This window comes from Ischnura elegans, chromosome 1 (assembly GCF_921293095.1).
Source record: "Ischnura elegans chromosome 1, ioIscEleg1.1, whole genome shotgun sequence".
NCBI lineage: Eukaryota > Metazoa > Arthropoda > Insecta > Odonata > Coenagrionidae > Ischnura > Ischnura elegans.
In genome coordinates, this window is record NC_060246.1 from 163299506 (window position 1) to 163316621 (window position 17116).

Genomic DNA, 17116 nt, shown 5'->3' on the forward strand with positions numbered 1-17116 from the left:
TTTGACTTATTAACCATCTATATTCAACTTTTACAAATCCAAAGCATTGAAGTAATGTACAACTTTGTACAATAGAAGCTCATTGTAGTGGCATATACATAGAAACCTCGATATAATGATATTCAAAGGCCCCAAAAATTAGCAATTTTGTTATTATGAAACTGAAATTAATTCTCCAAATTTTCTGAGTTGTTAGAATTTATACTCTTAAGTTTCTATGGATTCAACTGTACACTTTCATTGAATCGCTTCTTATTATTAAATTTTAAACCAAGATTAAAAAATATAGAGATACTGGTTCGGGGCAAATACGTTCTAACCAAGGATGATGAGGTATATTCTGTGTTTTTACCTAATATGAAAAATGAAATTTCTATGGAAGAAACTTTTCTAATGGCCGTAATAATTGTTGGAGACAGAGTTTGCACGTAATTTTTTTTGACATCCGGAGTTACTGCAGTTTAAATTCCTTTGCTTTATAGGTAAAAAATGAGCATATGGCAATTAAGGGATGCTGTAGGTAGTCGAAGTGCAAAACAATGATCATATATTTTGTGAAAAATACTGAGTTAATTCAGAGATTTCCATGATCTCGTGCTGGTTTCTGATACCTACGCGTCAATGGCTGCATGGTGTGTGGCCACATGATCAAGGATCTTGGAGAGTAGTTTATAAGGATGCATCAAACCACTAAACAACATCGCAAACTAAATTGTTGATACCACACTATGCAGTTTTGTCACACATAAATTGCTCGGTTCCAAGATCGCAGAGCACAATTGCTCCCCAGCTCCATCCTCAATGCTTGAAAACCAGTAGCTCAGAGCTAAAGAAAAAGTCAACTTGTGCACTGTCGCGCTGGCAGGTTGGTGTGTCAACTGTGCATGACTGGAAGGAGCTGTGACTGCAATTCCACGAGACCAACCAGAATGCAACAGAGGACTTTCCAGGTGATTCCATTGATTTCTTTGACATCACAACAAAAACGTAAATCACCAATCTAAATCACGAATCATTGAGCAATTTTATGGTGAACTCGTACAACTGTCATGTTTCGATGCCAAACACCTGACTCGTAACTTCCGCATGTTCTCGTTGCTGATATGATGTGGTGCAAGCAGCGTAGTGTGCAGCCTTTTCTTTTACTCACGTGAAGATACTGCACGTACCAACTCGAAAATGCCCTAAGGATTAGAAAACACCCAAGTTTTTTGGTAATACTATTTAGCACAGTTTTGTGATCGGCAGTGCAGTGGTTGTATCAGATCCTATTGTGCAAAAATCAAAGATGAAAAGATTATTTTTGATATTGTTGAGGCGATAACTTAGGTTGGTAATGTTATAATATTGTTTTTGTTACCATATGTTTACATACCTTGTAAACAAACTGCCATGTCGTTTGTTACCATAAATAAATTGACAATCGTAGTGAGGAGGTAACAATAGTAGCGAGGGATGTTAGAGAAAAGTAACGGGTGTTGTGTGTTGAGAGAGCTACAAAAAAAGAGGTGTTTTAAAAGACCCGCTGAAAAAAAAAGGAAAAGGAGGCGCCCACAAGAGAGAACCGATAGAAGAAAGGATGCGTAAATGAAAACGGTGGAGAGGGAGTTTGAGAGATGGATCGCGGAGGAAGATATCCGGCAGTGAGAGGAGTTTTGGAGCATTGAACCATCCGGCAGTGTTTCAGTGGAGTAGCGCAGCAGTGAACCCCATAAGTGGAACTTAAATCATTATTATAAATACACAAGGAAAAGGGGAAGAGTTAAAAGCCCATTGCAATAGAAAGGGGAGCTATGCAATCTATTTTTCATGATGTCCTGTTGTAAATCGGGCCCAATTAGTCTTCCTTTATGATGTTTTGAATACAAAAGTGTAAAAGTGATTTTGCGCATGTTATTTCATAATTAAGTGTGTTTCTATACCCTAAGGTAATACAAAACAAAAAAATAGAAGGTGAGCAGTGTTACAATCTCTTTGGTTGGTAACTTGAAGTTACTTCCAAATAAAGTTAGTTGTTTGTGTTAAAGAGTTTACTCCAGATATAAAGTACGTAGCACCTTCCCATCAGAAATTTTATCATATAGCCTGTGAAAATTATGGCCTACTCTGAAAAAGTCATTTGACTGGTTTCACTTGGATTCAAATATGACTCCAACTGGGCACCTCTCATTATGAGTTGTTTAGTTTTTTTCATGCTCCACTATTTCACCACTGCCATGTCTTCCCCTTGCATCATAGCATGCATGTTTGGACCTGTCATTCTTAGTGGGCGCTCAGTTGCACACAACCAGAATGGGCAGAGCCTAGCCTAATTCAGTTGCCTCCTTTGAAATGCGTGATGTGGGTGGGTAAGATTTTTACCTTACCCTCGCTTGCTCTCTTTTCCGTCTGTTGCTAATTCAAACGGTGCCCTCTCTCTCTCTGTGGCTCAGAAGGAGTGCAGGGCACCGCCCGCACCATCGTCAGCAGCCTCCAGTTGCTCCCTCGGCTCCGCCCCCTCCCCCCCTCTCTCCGCTGCCCCCTGTGGGTGCTGGGCGCAGTGCGTCGGCTGCTGGCAGCTGCTCTCCTCATTCACCTGTCGACTCGGGCCTCGCCACGACCTGCAGCCGAGCCTCAGTGGACAGCTCTGCATCCACGGCTGCCCTCATGCTCCTGCGCTCATCACGCCCCAGCAGCCACACTCCCAACAGCGCCACACTGCCATCGATCCACGTGAGTCCAATGGGAGATCCACAGCTGCTACGCGGCCATCATTCCCTTGGCCCTTGGTGCCTCTTATGCCAAAACTATTATTGGTTGCTTCCCGTCTTTCACTGTGAGGATGTGAATAATTGAGTGAGAATTCTACTCTCTTCAGTGAGCATCCTCTTTTGGGAAGTACAATTTGAATTGGGGTTTATTTATTTGGGATGTTTAACTATTCAAACGGTCCAAATCTACAATCATGGACTCGAATGGCTTGACGGGCATGTTGGAGATCCCAAATGACTCTCACTGCCAAAGTGCATGCTGTAAAAACACGAGAGCTTGCTCCACATCCATGCAATTCACTTCTATGATAACCGTGCTTCAATGAATTATTTGAGAATTGTTCTTTTTGCAATCATGTCTATATACTTCTAAGTATTGTGACCCTGTAATTGAATGGTGATAAAAAGCCTAGCGTTTGCAGTGATGGAACATAGTGATGCCGTATCAGATATCCACAATATTGTCGACTTAACTTCCTTTCCTGAGCTAAAATTGCATCATGGAATATCACTCCTGTAATATGATCTCCTATCCAGCGGCAAAGTGTGACATTCAAGCTAGTCATCACATGCATGGCAGGTGGCCCGTTTCCAGGATACCACTTCATTATTAAATTTAACCTGTTTGGTTTTAAAACAGCACTTAAAAATCATGAGGTCAGTGTTAGGGGTCCTACAGCTGATAGGCCACGAACGGTCTCAGGAAGCCCGGGGCTCTTTCAGCAACTTCCATTTTCCTTGGATCCCACAAATACGTGAACAAAATGAGAGAACATGTGATACCCGTGCAATGGTTACGGCCCATCTATCTTTCATCTCACTCTCGTCAACGCTTTCACTATAGTAATTATGAAGATGCATTGGAGAATGGGGTCCCACCTTGCTCCTTTTTTGGTTTAGTCTTCACATTCGTATTCTTATGTTTTTTGTATTGCAGCTCATAACACCACATCATGCACCGCTTCATTCTGCCCCTCGGGGTCCTTTGACCATGTTGCCACTGGGTCCCTTCACTAACCACTCCGCCCATGCACTATGGGTGCCTGTTTTTGTAACATTTGATTTAGACTCATTGCATACAAATATCCATTCAGACCTCAGGAAACTGACATACCAGATTTAATTGTGCTATAAATATATCAGGATTCCTGACTTAGCCTTTCTCAGTTTTTAAAATTACTTTAGTTGCAAGTAATTGGTGCTAAGTTAGTGCTAACCATTGTCTTGATGATTTATGATAATGTTTGAATGCCAAAAAATTTCTTTTGAATGTTATTAGGGAAAAGCAAATTGGCAGATTTTTCTGTGGAAGTATGATTTGGTTAATTTTGCTCATTATGAGCAATGCCAGGCCATGCAATGTGTTTGTTAAAGCAAATGAATGACCGATGAAAATAATCATGTGATGCAACAAAAGGGGTGCTTAAGAAGAAATATTGAATAGAGTGGAATTGACGCTCTTGGTAAGGGAGCAAATGTGATGCCAGCTGATGGGATGAAGAACTGCAATTGCTTTTCAGGTTATATGGTGAGATAGAGGGAGGGATGAATTGCCTTTGAAAATGAATTTTCAGCAATGGAATTTATTTCTCAATTTTTTACTAAACTAATACTTTTTCTTTTGTTGAACGCAGAAAATTTACTACCATGACATTGATCTTCTCTGCCATGATAGCTAAAATGTGTATAAAATTCATTCAACAATAATGGGAAGTAAGAGTAAGCAATGCAGCCCATACCACCTCATGGGCCCCCTTGCGCTAGGACTCTCCTAACATATTTGTTACTAAGGTTGAGGTGGCCAGGTCTGTTTACAGGGTTATTGCCTTTGGGAGGTGACTGTGGAAACTGCAGCTGTAGGAGGAGGGGAGGGATCAACCACATTTGTCTGAGGTTTACTGTAGGGCAAGCTGTGAGGTACGGGTCATGCCGATAAGGCAGTCAAAGCAAAGAAAACAAATGTGGTGAACTTGCTGAAATATAAAAGTGTCTTGGTTAAATTTTATATTTCATTTCCTCCATTGACCCCAAAATAGACGCAAGAGAGCTTGCATGAGCAAAAGTATGGGAATTGCTGCTTGCAATACGATCCCAAACTGCATGAAATAAATTCCAATGCTAAAAAAATTCGAGAAAGAATTATCCTTGTTGAAAAATTTCTCGGAATTCCCACCGGGTGTGGTATTGGGTTAGTTCTCCCAACGTTTCAATGGCTGAGTCTGCCATCATCTTCAGGGGTTTACTCTCAATGGTACTTTTTCACAGTACTTATTTATTTATTTATTCATATCCCTGGTTGCCGTTATTGTTGTGTGCGGATGTAGCGATTAATTATGGCATTCCAGGCACTGCTCAGTTGGAAGCCTTTATCTTTGTTTAAGCCCTTCTCCTCAAGGCTAATAGCAATCGCCTCATTTACAATTCTATCCCAATAGTTATTAGTGAGGCACAAAACCTTTGTATTTTTGAAGTCCATCCTATGACCGAGGTCCAAACAATGCTCCGCTACCGCCGACTTTAGCGAAAATGTGTATAAAATTAATTCAACAATAAAGGGAAGCAAGAGCATACCACTGCCTGGGCCCCCTTGGTTAATTAATTTCTACATCCGTACACAACAATAACGGCAACCAGGGATATGAATAAATTAAGAAATAAGTACCGTAAAAAAGTACCATTACGAGTAAACCCCTGAAGACGATGGCAGACTCAGCCATTGAAACGTTGGGAGAATTAACCCAATACCACACCCGGTGGGAATCCAGAGAAATTTTTCATCAATCTATACGCCAGGAAAACCTAAAATTTTAATTATCCTTGTGTTTGCCGTATAAATTTTGTCATTCTGTGAAGGAATACCTTCATAACTAGTGACTATGATTCTGTATTATTTTTACCTTTTTTGTATGTCCTATTTGTATTTTGTATGTGTACCAACAAATATTAATTTTGATTACAACAATGTATTATGAGTGCATTAAAGGGTTGCGCATGCCAATGAATGAATGGAGCAGGCGCTCACTCTGTGCTGACGCTGCGCATTGTTGTTTGCAGAGGCAGCAGCAGCGTAGTGGCATGGCGCAAGGCGAGTTGTCAGTGGGTGGTCGTGAGGGTGGGGGGGAGAGCAGCCCGAGTGCACCGTCGTCGCCTTCCTCCAACCAGCAGCAGCAGCAGCAGACCGCCCCACCATTGCCAGCGCCTCAGCACCACCACCACCACCATCTGTACAGCAACGTGGACTACTCGCCGTACGTGCTGGGCCCCGAGATGCAGGCCCACCTGCTCCCCCTTCAGCAGTACATCCTCGAGCAGGCTAAGCTGTCAGGTAAATAAATATGTACCCTCCCTCAGACACACGTACGTTCACATCCTTCCCCTCACAGCGGCCAAAATTATGTGCGTTGTCCCATGGATGTGATTAAATCAATTCATGGATTATTCTTTGAGTCTCTCAACATAAATGGAAAATGTTACAGTTATGGGAATCATGGGAAAATTGAGGGGATTTGAAATTAGGGATAAGTCAGGGAATCACAGTTATGGTGTCAGACAAAGTGTATACATTAAAACCTCCTGACAAGAAACCCTTACACAACAAAATTTAAGCAAAACCTCTATATTTCGAAGTCATAGCCCCTGTCTGGGACCCTTCCAATTCACAATTTATGTAAAAAATTCCTTCCGTGTCAAACTTCTCTAATCACCAAAACTCTCTACCACTAAGTTTGTACGTGGGCCCAAAACGGGAAAATTGCACCTCTACCACAAATTTTTGAAAACAAAACAGTATTATGTGTTTACAGGTAGATATTTTTTTCCATCAATGTGGGTGCATAGTAAAACCTCATTAATTCTAACCTTGTTCATTCAAAATATCTATATCTTGTTACAGCACCTGTCGTTTGATCGAAAATTGCAGTTTTAAGATGGCACTCTCTCGAGAAAAAATTTACATATGTAGCACTTATTTTTAAGCTTTAGAGACACTTGATTAGTTTTTGAGGTGATCTTTGGGGAGGATTTTGAAAGGATTGATGTTGTCAGCATGCTAATTGAACATGCTTAGATATTATCCAAAATACTGTCACTTGCTCAGGTAACACACCTCTCCAGGGTGACACCTTAAAAATGAGCATTGCTCGAATGCATAGTACATATTGAGTGGATGGTGGTGTGTATTGCAGGCTGCTACCGTTTTGGTGATCCCCTGAACGAAGGCGATAGAGACTCTTTGCACTCGGAGGATGACGACGAGGAGGACGAGGATGATGGGGAGGGGGGTGAGGAAAGGGGAAGGAGGGGGGAGTCGTCAGGGAGCCATCGCCGTGACGACAGCGATGAATTTGCCGACGATGAGGCCATGTCCAACCAGGAGGATTCGTCATCACAAGAGTGAGTGTGAATCCCAAAGATGCATGCATTGTTGAATTGCGGTGTCATCATCGCAGAGTGATACTTTTACGACCCCTCACTCTGTCTTTTGTTTTTTCTTCTTCTCCGTCCATCTTTCTCTCTCCATTTCTGCATTTCCCATTTCTTCCATTACGCTAGTTGCACTTCATTTGCCATTGAAGCATTAAATTTACTTTCAATAAATAGATTCATTAAAATAATAAGATGATTTGTAAGTGAAGGTAATCTGAGAGTGAAAAGTATGTTTCAGATCTATGCAATTGAATTACCTGAGAAATGGAAAAAAAAAATGATTTTAAAACGGTCTAGAGTAAACCAGTAAATCTTCCCAAAGTGTCCAATTGAATGTCAATAGGCTGTGTATGTAATGGTCTTGCCCTTATTTTGTGATTTATCCTTCTTTCATTTTATTATTAATAAAATTACCACATTGTACGTATAAGAATTATTAAAGGCAACTCTTTGTTTTTCGAGAGGTTTTCTTATCCCACCATTTCAGTAAAATAAAGAAAAGAGGAATAGTCCGCCACATGCATACTTAGTTTTATTGATTGGGGTGCATTCCTTCAATTTTTAAAGCAACTATGGTTTTGAACTTCACCTTTATTTTTCCCATTTCGTCCCACCAGCCATTGTTTTCATTTCTGCTTTTGGACCTGTTTCTATGAAGGGCATGAAACAGTTTCAAAATTTGCAGCTGTTTTAACGTTTTCGTTGATTATGAGAGGCAAAGCAGAAGGGGGTGGGGTGTGTGTGTGAGATGCAGCTGAGCAGCGAAGAAGTGGCTCGTCAAGGTCACTGCTGTTTGCAATCTCTCTTTGTCTCTCGTACGCACTCTATCCTGGCCCCTTGGCCCAATGCCTTGTGGAATCAATGCAGTTATTGGAGGGATGAGAGTGTCCATATCCCTACGCCCTCTGTCGACCAGAATGTGAAAGAAAGCATGTCTTTTTCTATAAGTCTCTCTTCTTGTGTGTGTCCAGCCTTTCTTTTGTCGTCTTGCTTGCAGGTACCTGGACGATGGCAACTACTTGGATGATGAAGAGGATGAGGACTATGGACGTTTCCTTGGGCATCACGTGGGCATTGCGCGCCCGCAAGTGGCTTTTGCGCCACAGCCACGTGCCCTGTTGCTCCCCTTGTCTGCTTCCAGACCCAGGCCCAAGTACACATTCCACACAGGTGCGTGCATCTCTGCGTGTCCACTCACATACAAATCTTGTCCTTCCCAATTTCAGTGATGTTGCTCACAAATTCAATCCAGTGTCAGTGGCAACACATGTTGAAACACTCCAACACTGGCATTTAAAAAAATAATTCTATCCCTTAAGGAAACATTGGATGAGAGCGAAATTGACGATTTTAAAACTAAATTTCAGGAAATGAAACTTTTTGTAAGGTCTTGCTCAATCTGTATTTTTTTTATTTAAAAAAAGTTTTTTAATTGCAGTGGAAACTCTTTCTAAAGAGTAGAGCATATAGAGAACATATCATGATTACAAATGATTGGCAGCGTACTGCCAGAAGGCTTATGATAAACATAAAAAAATATGGATGTATTTAGTAAGGCCAAGAAGCCCCTACCACTGTATGCACTATGTATAACAAGGTATATTTCTTCAGAGTGGTGAATAACTAGTTATCTTGAAAGTAAAAAGGAGTCGACCATTTTACTGATTGCATGGAAGTATATCTCTGAAAACAAGTGTTTGATGTCTATTCCATGAATGAATGGTCTGCTGGTGGAATTGATCCCTAGGAAGGCCTCTGTTGTCCCTTTGTGTGATTTGATGTTCCTCCGCCCCTTGTAATGCATTGCTCTCCCCCTTCTTCCTCGTAGACTCGAGGTATGAGCACGACTACGTGGACGGTGGGAGCGTGGGGGCCGTCCACGCCCAGGCGCCCGTGGCACGGGGGCTGGTGGGTGGGGGAGGGGCCATCCCCCTCGAGACGCAGCACGCATCCCTCAAGCGGCGCAAGGACCACCCCGCCCCCCCTCCACCGAGCACAGCGAGCCAGGGCAGCCGCCTGCCCGGCCTCTGCTCGCCCATTCTCGAGAAGGCTGAGGTGAGTGCGTTGCGTTGCGTTGCGTGGGAGGATTGCTTCTCGCTCTGCATCCTGCGTTCCACTCTTGACAATCACGAGACGGAAGAGAGTCACTTCAAAATCAGTCAAACATTGACTTTATTCGTGGAGTTGAAGTTTTAGGGCAAAATTTTTAATTACAATGGGTTGAATACATTGTGAACTCACCTTTCATTACCACTGCACTTAACTTTCACAATTTACCCCGCTCCAAACAAACCCTTTCCCCCGGCCGAGGAACCTTACCTGCCTCTCCTAGCGTGGGCTTAGTCTAGCATCCCAACCATTCCCTCACCAACCCTCCCACTCCACCCCAAATTTCCCCCCCACCTCTATAACCCTTCTCCCTCCCCTCCCCCCCTGCCAGAATTTGGGCATTTATTGGATTGTCAATATTATAAACAGTTTACTTGAGAATGACGCCTCAGCGTCGAAACGCATCGTACCATTAAATAATTTTCCAGTGAAAAGTTACCAGGGTTGTGTATTTTCATTTCAACATGGATTTTCACAAAGTAAAAGCCTAATCAATTGAATTCTTGTGAATGCTTTAAAAATTAGGTCTTCCATAGATCATCAGATAAAATTTCCCCATAAGATTTTGAAGATACGTCAGAAATTAGTGTTGTTATTTTTTCATGAGCCATTTATTAATTATTAATAATAATAAAGATTTTTATTCCAGATTTAATAAATACAGTCATCAATTATACAAAGATTTTACTGGAATATAGGTTCCCCTGTGCACAAAGTCTCTGTTATGCGTCACCGACTTGATCATCATAGATGAAATACATGAAAAAAAATATGAAATGAGTGTGTTGCTACCACAATCACATTTAAGTGTTATCATTGGTGCTCAATGAATTAGTTATTAACCAATGGTTTGAAAGCTAACTAATTTAAAAAAGCATTTTTTATTTAAAAGCATTTGTCTGTAATATGTTGCTATTGATTTTCTCATAAGTTCATTTTGAACTACATACAGGAAAATAATATACCTAATCAATTTATGGAAACACCTTATTCTGCACCAGTTTCTTGCAATTTTTATTTTTCCTTAACAACTTAATGATACTTTAAGTATTTATTTATCTTTCTCATAACATTCATTGCCCTCCTGATTAAAATATTGTGCGTCTAGTTAACCCATTGGCTTAGTATTTTTTTAGCGTTTCCCTTACCGAGGATTACGATTTATTTCTGCCAAATTCTTTAAATGAATAATATTTTTTATCTACGCATATAATGTTGCTATTTACTTGAAAATTTCACTTAACTACAATGAAACAATTTCGAACGTTATTTAATTTTTTGTTACCAGAATTTTGAATTTATAAAGCGATATTATTAACAATAGCAAAATTGTAACTTTTTACAACAATTGTTGTAATAATGTAACAAAGTGAAATTTCGAAGGTAAAATTGGAAAAAGTAATAGTGATATGTGTGTTTTTATATATATTTCTTTTTAACAGTGATCAAGTCACTGATATGGAAACAATCAAACGTTGAATTCATTTCAGGAAATCTGTAAAAAAAATTTTGACTCATCAGTTCCTTGAGTGAAAGTTGCCATCATACTTTGTTTTTATGCGTATTTAATGTTAAATGTATTTTTCTGGTTGGTAGGTACTCTGAACTATAATATAAACTAATACTATTTAAGGTAAATTTCTTTATCTTCATGGTTTTTTGGTATGAAAATCCTTGAAGCATTCGGGTATTTGAAGAGCAACACAGCACTGCTCACACTCCCACCGACTTTCACTATATTTCAAACTGGAGACAATATCCTGAGGAACTTTCACAACTGTTGTAAAACTTTATCCCAAATCTATCTCTCTTGTTGGGATTATACTTCTAAAACTAAGTCTGCCGCGAAACTTCATAAGGCTTTCATCGACAGCAAGATTTTGTGAAGGGCAATATATAGACTGAAATATTTTGTTCACGTACTGACTGATGGGAGAAATCTTTCTTAGCCTGTCATTTTCATCGAGAGTTGAATTATCAGTGAAATGCAAAAATTTAGACAGCAATAGAAAGCGTCGATAGGGCAATACTTTACCGAAGAAAGGGGTTCCAGTGACCGCTCGCAGACTCCAATACTTTTGAATTTTATTTTTCTTCACCTGTGCCATCAAAACACACAATGCTTCAAAGTGCCATCAAGCACATAATATACTCATAATTCTTCAGCAGTGATTGGAAACCATTCGCCCATCAAACTACTTCTGCGATTCATCGCTGCATTCAAAAAAGTTTCAGCAAATCTGTTAGTCTCTTGGCAGATGGACTCCCAAAAGTCAGGTTGCAAAAAAGCGTAAAAAAAATCGGGTTGATTGGCATTTCCCGGTAAATGCCGAAGCACTCTCGAGTTCGTGCCAGGTGCACCACAAAAATTAAACTTTTTCACGAGGTTATTACATGTATTCCACATTCAGCTGTCTTCCTTTACTTTTTTTCTTTACTGGTTGACGCTCAACCTCTTCTTCACTAGAGTCCTCGCTACCTGTCTCACAGTCCGCGGTTTCATTGGTGCTCTCCCGCTCATCGGACGAATCTTCATCACCACTACTCATACTATTACTCTCAAACAGAGCATTCTCGATATCGGTACTCTCACAGTAATCCATTTTTCTGCTTGCCATTTTCGCAAGGAGCACAAACACTGACGAAATAAAGCCTTACGTGCTTCCGAACTGACCATCTAAATGCCAAACCCAGGGTTTATATAGCCGTTGAGAAAAGAAGAATGTCTTACAATGTGATTAGTTCTGATAATGTAACGTGAGCAACGAATGTCTGAGTAAGAATCAAATTGATAGAAAAAGCGAACGATAACATAGTAATTGCTTCTCACAAATTTTCAACCCAGAAAAGAAGTTTCTCAAATAACTGCGTATTATATTGCCAGAGACATGAATCCGATATCAAAACACAATTGTGAGCAAAGTATAAAGAAATAAAACACCTGTATAAGGATAAAGTTAGGCACCTGCAGTGGAAGTGAAACACAACACTACGTCAGCATTGATAGTAAACCGATAGGTGATTTTGAAAGGGAGACGGGCCTCTGCGGCCATCTGCGGGAGAAAGAGAGGTTCATAATCCGAAATGAACTGCTCACTTGCAAGGCAATAATACCAAGTGAATCGTGACATTGATAACTAGACATTACAAAGTAATATCATTACAGCCGTCTGTCAGTCTTGTTATAAACACACGAAGCAAAATTTCAGTCATTTCAATGGGTGCGTCTGATTCCACGAAAACTAAGTCGTCTCGTTTATGCGTCCTTCTTATCGTCAGCAAAGATGAATAGACAGTCAAAAAATCGCCTCCGATAAATACTAAAGGTAATCACTTTGAAAACAATTGCATAAACAGTGAATAATAAGTGCCTATGAAAGGCAACGGGTAGGCCTTCATCTGTAAGTAAAGATAACTGGCGGAAAGACGCACCCCTAAAAAGTGGCAGTTATACATTTTGAGGTAAAGAGTAAAATCACTGTAAAATGATAGCTGCAAATGCATTTGACCTAAAGAACAATGTTTTTGTGATACAAATGTAAATATTTCATCAAAATATTTTATTCCGTTAATTAATTAGGCGTGTTGAAAGACAGCGCTGCATTCAACCGGCGAATCGCCGGCTCTTTAGTTTACGGCAAAGTCCCGTAGGCCGGCGAATCGCCGTCTCTTTAAGCCAATGGGTTAAGAGAGCCTTGCATTTTTTGGTGTGTGTTTGGTGTTGGCTGTGCGTTGTGGAGCACACTCTCTCATCCCCCCTCCTTGTTTTGCCAGTCTCCACGCTTGACTCTCTCGGGTGGCATGAATCCAGAGCGCAAGCTGCCATCAGAGAGCGACATTGAAAAATATGCGCAAGACAACCTCAACATTCACAAGAAGGGCATCTTCCGCAAGAAGTTCTCCGTTCGGGACATGCTCTCATGGTCCAAGGTAATATGCATGTCTATTATGGGTACGTGTGTGTGTGTGTGTGGAAGTGTTAATGCTGCTGCTACTGTCCCCTGGTGGTGAGATCCAGAATGAAGAAACACTTGCTTTGGAGCCCATTGGCAAAGAATTAGAGTCAAACCTCTACAAATTGAACCTTTCTTCATTTCTTAAACTTCTTGATGCAGAAATGGTTGCTAACTCCCGGCCGTCTGCCATGTATTTTAAGAGGAAAAACCTCCGTACATAATCTCTCTATCATTTGTAATCATTCATGCGTAGTAGAATGGGTAACTTGACCCCATCATTACCTCACTACTTGAAAATAATGTTCTTGTTTCGTGGAAATCGCTGCAATACTTGGAGCATAGAACATGGAGTGATTCATTGTTTTGGGGATCTCACGTTGAATTTGAATGGAGGGGGTGAGAGCTTTGGACAAATGTTTTCTGATCTGCACTGAAAGAGAAAGAGGAATGGGGGAAGGTTTGAGGGGAGGGGCTCTTCCCATATTCCTTTTGATCAAGTTAACCTCAATGGCTTTTCCTAAACATTCGTATTAACTACGTCATATTATCTTGGTACTCTACATTTTTCCATTCCTCTCATCATCATATATAAATAGAAATGCCTGTGTAACCAGCGTAACCAGCTGCTAGCAGTGAAGCCAGATAAGGCTTTCATTTATTAGTGTTACTCTGCATAATTTTTGTAATTTAAGAATTTAGCAATCTTTAATTTTTTAAATGCTTAACAACATGCACACATGTGTTCAAATGGCATCTATTTTCTTTGAGTATTGTGCAGTGCCATCCATACATGATGACTTTTTTTTTTGCCAAACTTTTTCCAGTATCCATTATTATGAAAATCACCTCTTTTACGTGACTCTCTTTCAATAGAAGTGTAAGGGTTGCGGGTTCTTGCCCTTGGTGTCGGGAAGCGAATAATCACACACAAGTATTTGAAGTTTTAACCCAAAGTTTATTTCCCTTTGAAATCCCAGTTTCCAAATCAATTCAATGAATATACAATAAGTAATTTGTGCGTCTAGAATAGCCAAAATTTAGAACATTACCAAAAGTCTCGGGAAGGAGAGGAGCTGCTGGTGATGGCACGGGTGGATAGCGAGGCGCTTAGGTCGCACGGGCCATACGGCCCGTGCTTCGACTCCAACTGTGAGTTACTGAGTGAGTTCCTGAGTGCGTCCGTGTTGAGTACCAATTGCATCTACACCGTGCCATTATATAGGTAAGAGGAACCAGGATGTTTTCGTCCAAGAGGAAGGGGAAAGGAAGGGGAAGAGGAAGGTTAGGCGTTCTTGAAAGTGAAAAGGTGCAAATCCCAAGGCATAGTTTGTCACAGCTGGCTATTCTGAGACGTCTCACAACAACATATTTATGCATATTTTGGAAATGGAAATCTTCCATTTCCGGATCACTACAGAAGTGCTAATGTTTTGGTTCTGTCTGTTTTCAGAGGCTTAGATAATTTTAAAAATTCTAACTTCGTAGCGATAAAAATGTTACAAAATGGAGCCATTGTATACAGGGCTTAAATATCAGATGTCACTGTGTTTACTATAGATATATATTGATTATTTTAATGATATTTGGTATTAGGAGATGATTCTTGATCATATATTTGAAAGTAGCAAAAATCGAGTGTATTGTGAAGGGCTTAATCCCTCATCCAATCTCCTCTCCATCTGTTTTTGCACTATCAGCATTTTGCATTTTTTCCTCACCACACAGCCCCAAAATTAAGTTGGATTGTCGTATTAATAATGGAAAGTACTCTGTTTGGCAATGTTAGGATCCGATACGGAAGCCCATGCTGGTGTTGGAAGACAAGAACTTGAAGAAGGAGGCGTGTGAAGTGTTCAAGTTGGTGCAGATCTACATGGGAGACCGAAAGGCGAAGCCCGGCATGACCCTGAACAGCGTGGCGCTTGACCTCTGCTCCAAGGCGTACTCACAGCCGAGGCTGAGGGACGAGCTCTACGTGCAGGCAAGTGCCATCCGTTGATTACGCGTCAGCCCTCTTCTTTTCCCTCGCCACATTGCGAGCTCCGACTGATGAGGCGCACTCAAATGACTCTCCAGATGAACTGCTCTCTTAAAATACTGTTCCCATTCTGTTAGGAATGCCTTGGCTAGTTTGATCCCACTTGTGTGTGTGACTGAGTGAGTATTATTACGTATTAACAAACTGTATTGGCTATAATTATTCGTGTAGTCATGATGCCACTTGCCATGTTTCTTAGATTTTGAGGATGTAATGGAAGACCAAAAAACGTACATTTTGAACTTTCAAAGAAAATTTCGGTCATTTCATTTTGTGAGTGCTGACATTTATTTGATTTTTCTTTTGCTGGAGGAGTGGAGCAATGACTTGCCTTTCCTTTTGCAGATATGTCGCCAAACAACGGAGAACCCGAGACGGGAGAGCTTGCGCAGAGGGTGGGAGCTGCTGGCACTCTGTCTCGCCTTCTTCCCACCTTCTGAGAAGTTCCAGCCCTACTTGGATGGATACATGAATCGCCATCGTGACCCGTCGTTTGATTTCCCCGAGGTTGGAAAATGGCCCATCCACGTGAGTGTCCACGACGGCAGCACCTGTGCTCTTTGTCTGAATGCTGAATGATTTAGAGTTGCTCTTACTGTCTGAGAGGTGACGCAAGAGTTGGACAGAGAAACACTCAGTGCACTGTGGTGCAAAAGATGCTCCAATCTGTCTCGCAGAGAATAGGGAAGAGTTTAAGAATGAGAGTGGGAGGAGGAGGATGCGAAAGGTGATTGTAGAGATGGGAGGGGGCGTGCGTGATGGGGCAAGCGAATGTGCAGCAATGATAGGTAGGCGATCGTCAGTGAAAAACTGCAAACTACAGTAAACTCTTGATTTTACGAAGCAGGATTTTACGAAGTTTTCGATTATACGAAGTGATGTTGCGGTCCCGGTGAAAAGCCTATGCTAATTACAATGCGCTATTCGATTATACGAAGTTTCGATTATACGAAATTTTTTGAATTTACGAACCTCGGCTCGGTCCCTAGGAGCAAATGGCATTCGTTTATACGAACTACGGCGAAAAATTTGTCAACAAAACTAGTTACGCCGGCGTAAGTAGCTAAAAAATCAGCGCTTCCAACTGTGGTCCATCAAAAGTGCGAAATCATAAATGATAATGCAACTTTGGAGAGAAATGGGTCGCCAAAAACCTCACTGTGGGAATTTAGGGGGAGTAGGAGTTAAGTTAAAATATCGCGGCTGACATTATGCCCCTATTTACGTGCCTGTTCGTAAACATAGCATCGACAATAATTCGTAGTTTAACATGTCAGGAAGGTCGCGCGGAGTATTTCGTACACCCCTAATTAACCCTTTGCACTGCTGTGAACGTACTTCGAAGACTACTTGACTACTTTTCGCCGAAGCACTTCGAAGGGTCCCTAAACCGGGACCCTTTCCTCGACGAGCTCACCCTCGCTGGCCCCTGAAACTGGGCTATTTTTTAATGCATTACCTGACGCAACCCTGGGTTTCAAAGGGCAAAGGTGCCATGGGGGAAAAAGAGTAAAGTGCGTGTTACTGTGGGGCTGTGCGTCAACCAAACGGGCACGGACAAAATAAGCCCGTTGTCATTGGGAAATTTGAAAGGCCACGGTGCTTAAAACATGTAAAATTGGAAGCCCTCCCCGTTTTTTACCATGCAAATAAAAACAGCTGGATGACCCGAGAAATTTTCCAGCAAACGGTTATACGTCTACAGAGAAAAATTGCTGGAGAGAACAGCAAAATTGTTTTAATAATGGATAATGCCACCGTTCATAAATAAGTGGAAGGTCTAAAATTGGCTAATGTTCGAGTCCTCTTTTTACCCCTGAACTCGACTAGCAAGTCCC

General features: G+C 41.1%; 1 protein-coding gene across 2 annotated transcripts in view; it reads left to right on the forward strand.

Moving 5' to 3' along the window:
- LOC124172941 overlaps positions 1 to 17116 on the forward strand; it is a 59292-nt gene that overhangs the window by 27655 nt on the left and 14521 nt on the right. Inside the window, exons 7-14 of one of the 2 annotated variants that reach the window (XM_046552473.1) lie at positions 2433 to 2712; positions 5805 to 6075; positions 6935 to 7142; positions 8173 to 8345; positions 9004 to 9230; positions 13059 to 13214; positions 15027 to 15221; positions 15624 to 15806. In XM_046552473.1, the coding sequence (XP_046408429.1) occupies positions 2433 to 2712; positions 5805 to 6075; positions 6935 to 7142; positions 8173 to 8345; positions 9004 to 9230; positions 13059 to 13214; positions 15027 to 15221; positions 15624 to 15806 (1693 nt within the window). The remainder of the gene's footprint in view (positions 1 to 2432; positions 2713 to 5804; positions 6076 to 6934; positions 7143 to 8172; positions 8346 to 9003; positions 9231 to 13058; positions 13215 to 15026; positions 15222 to 15623; positions 15807 to 17116) is intronic. The other variant, XM_046552478.1, reaches the window with a different exon arrangement.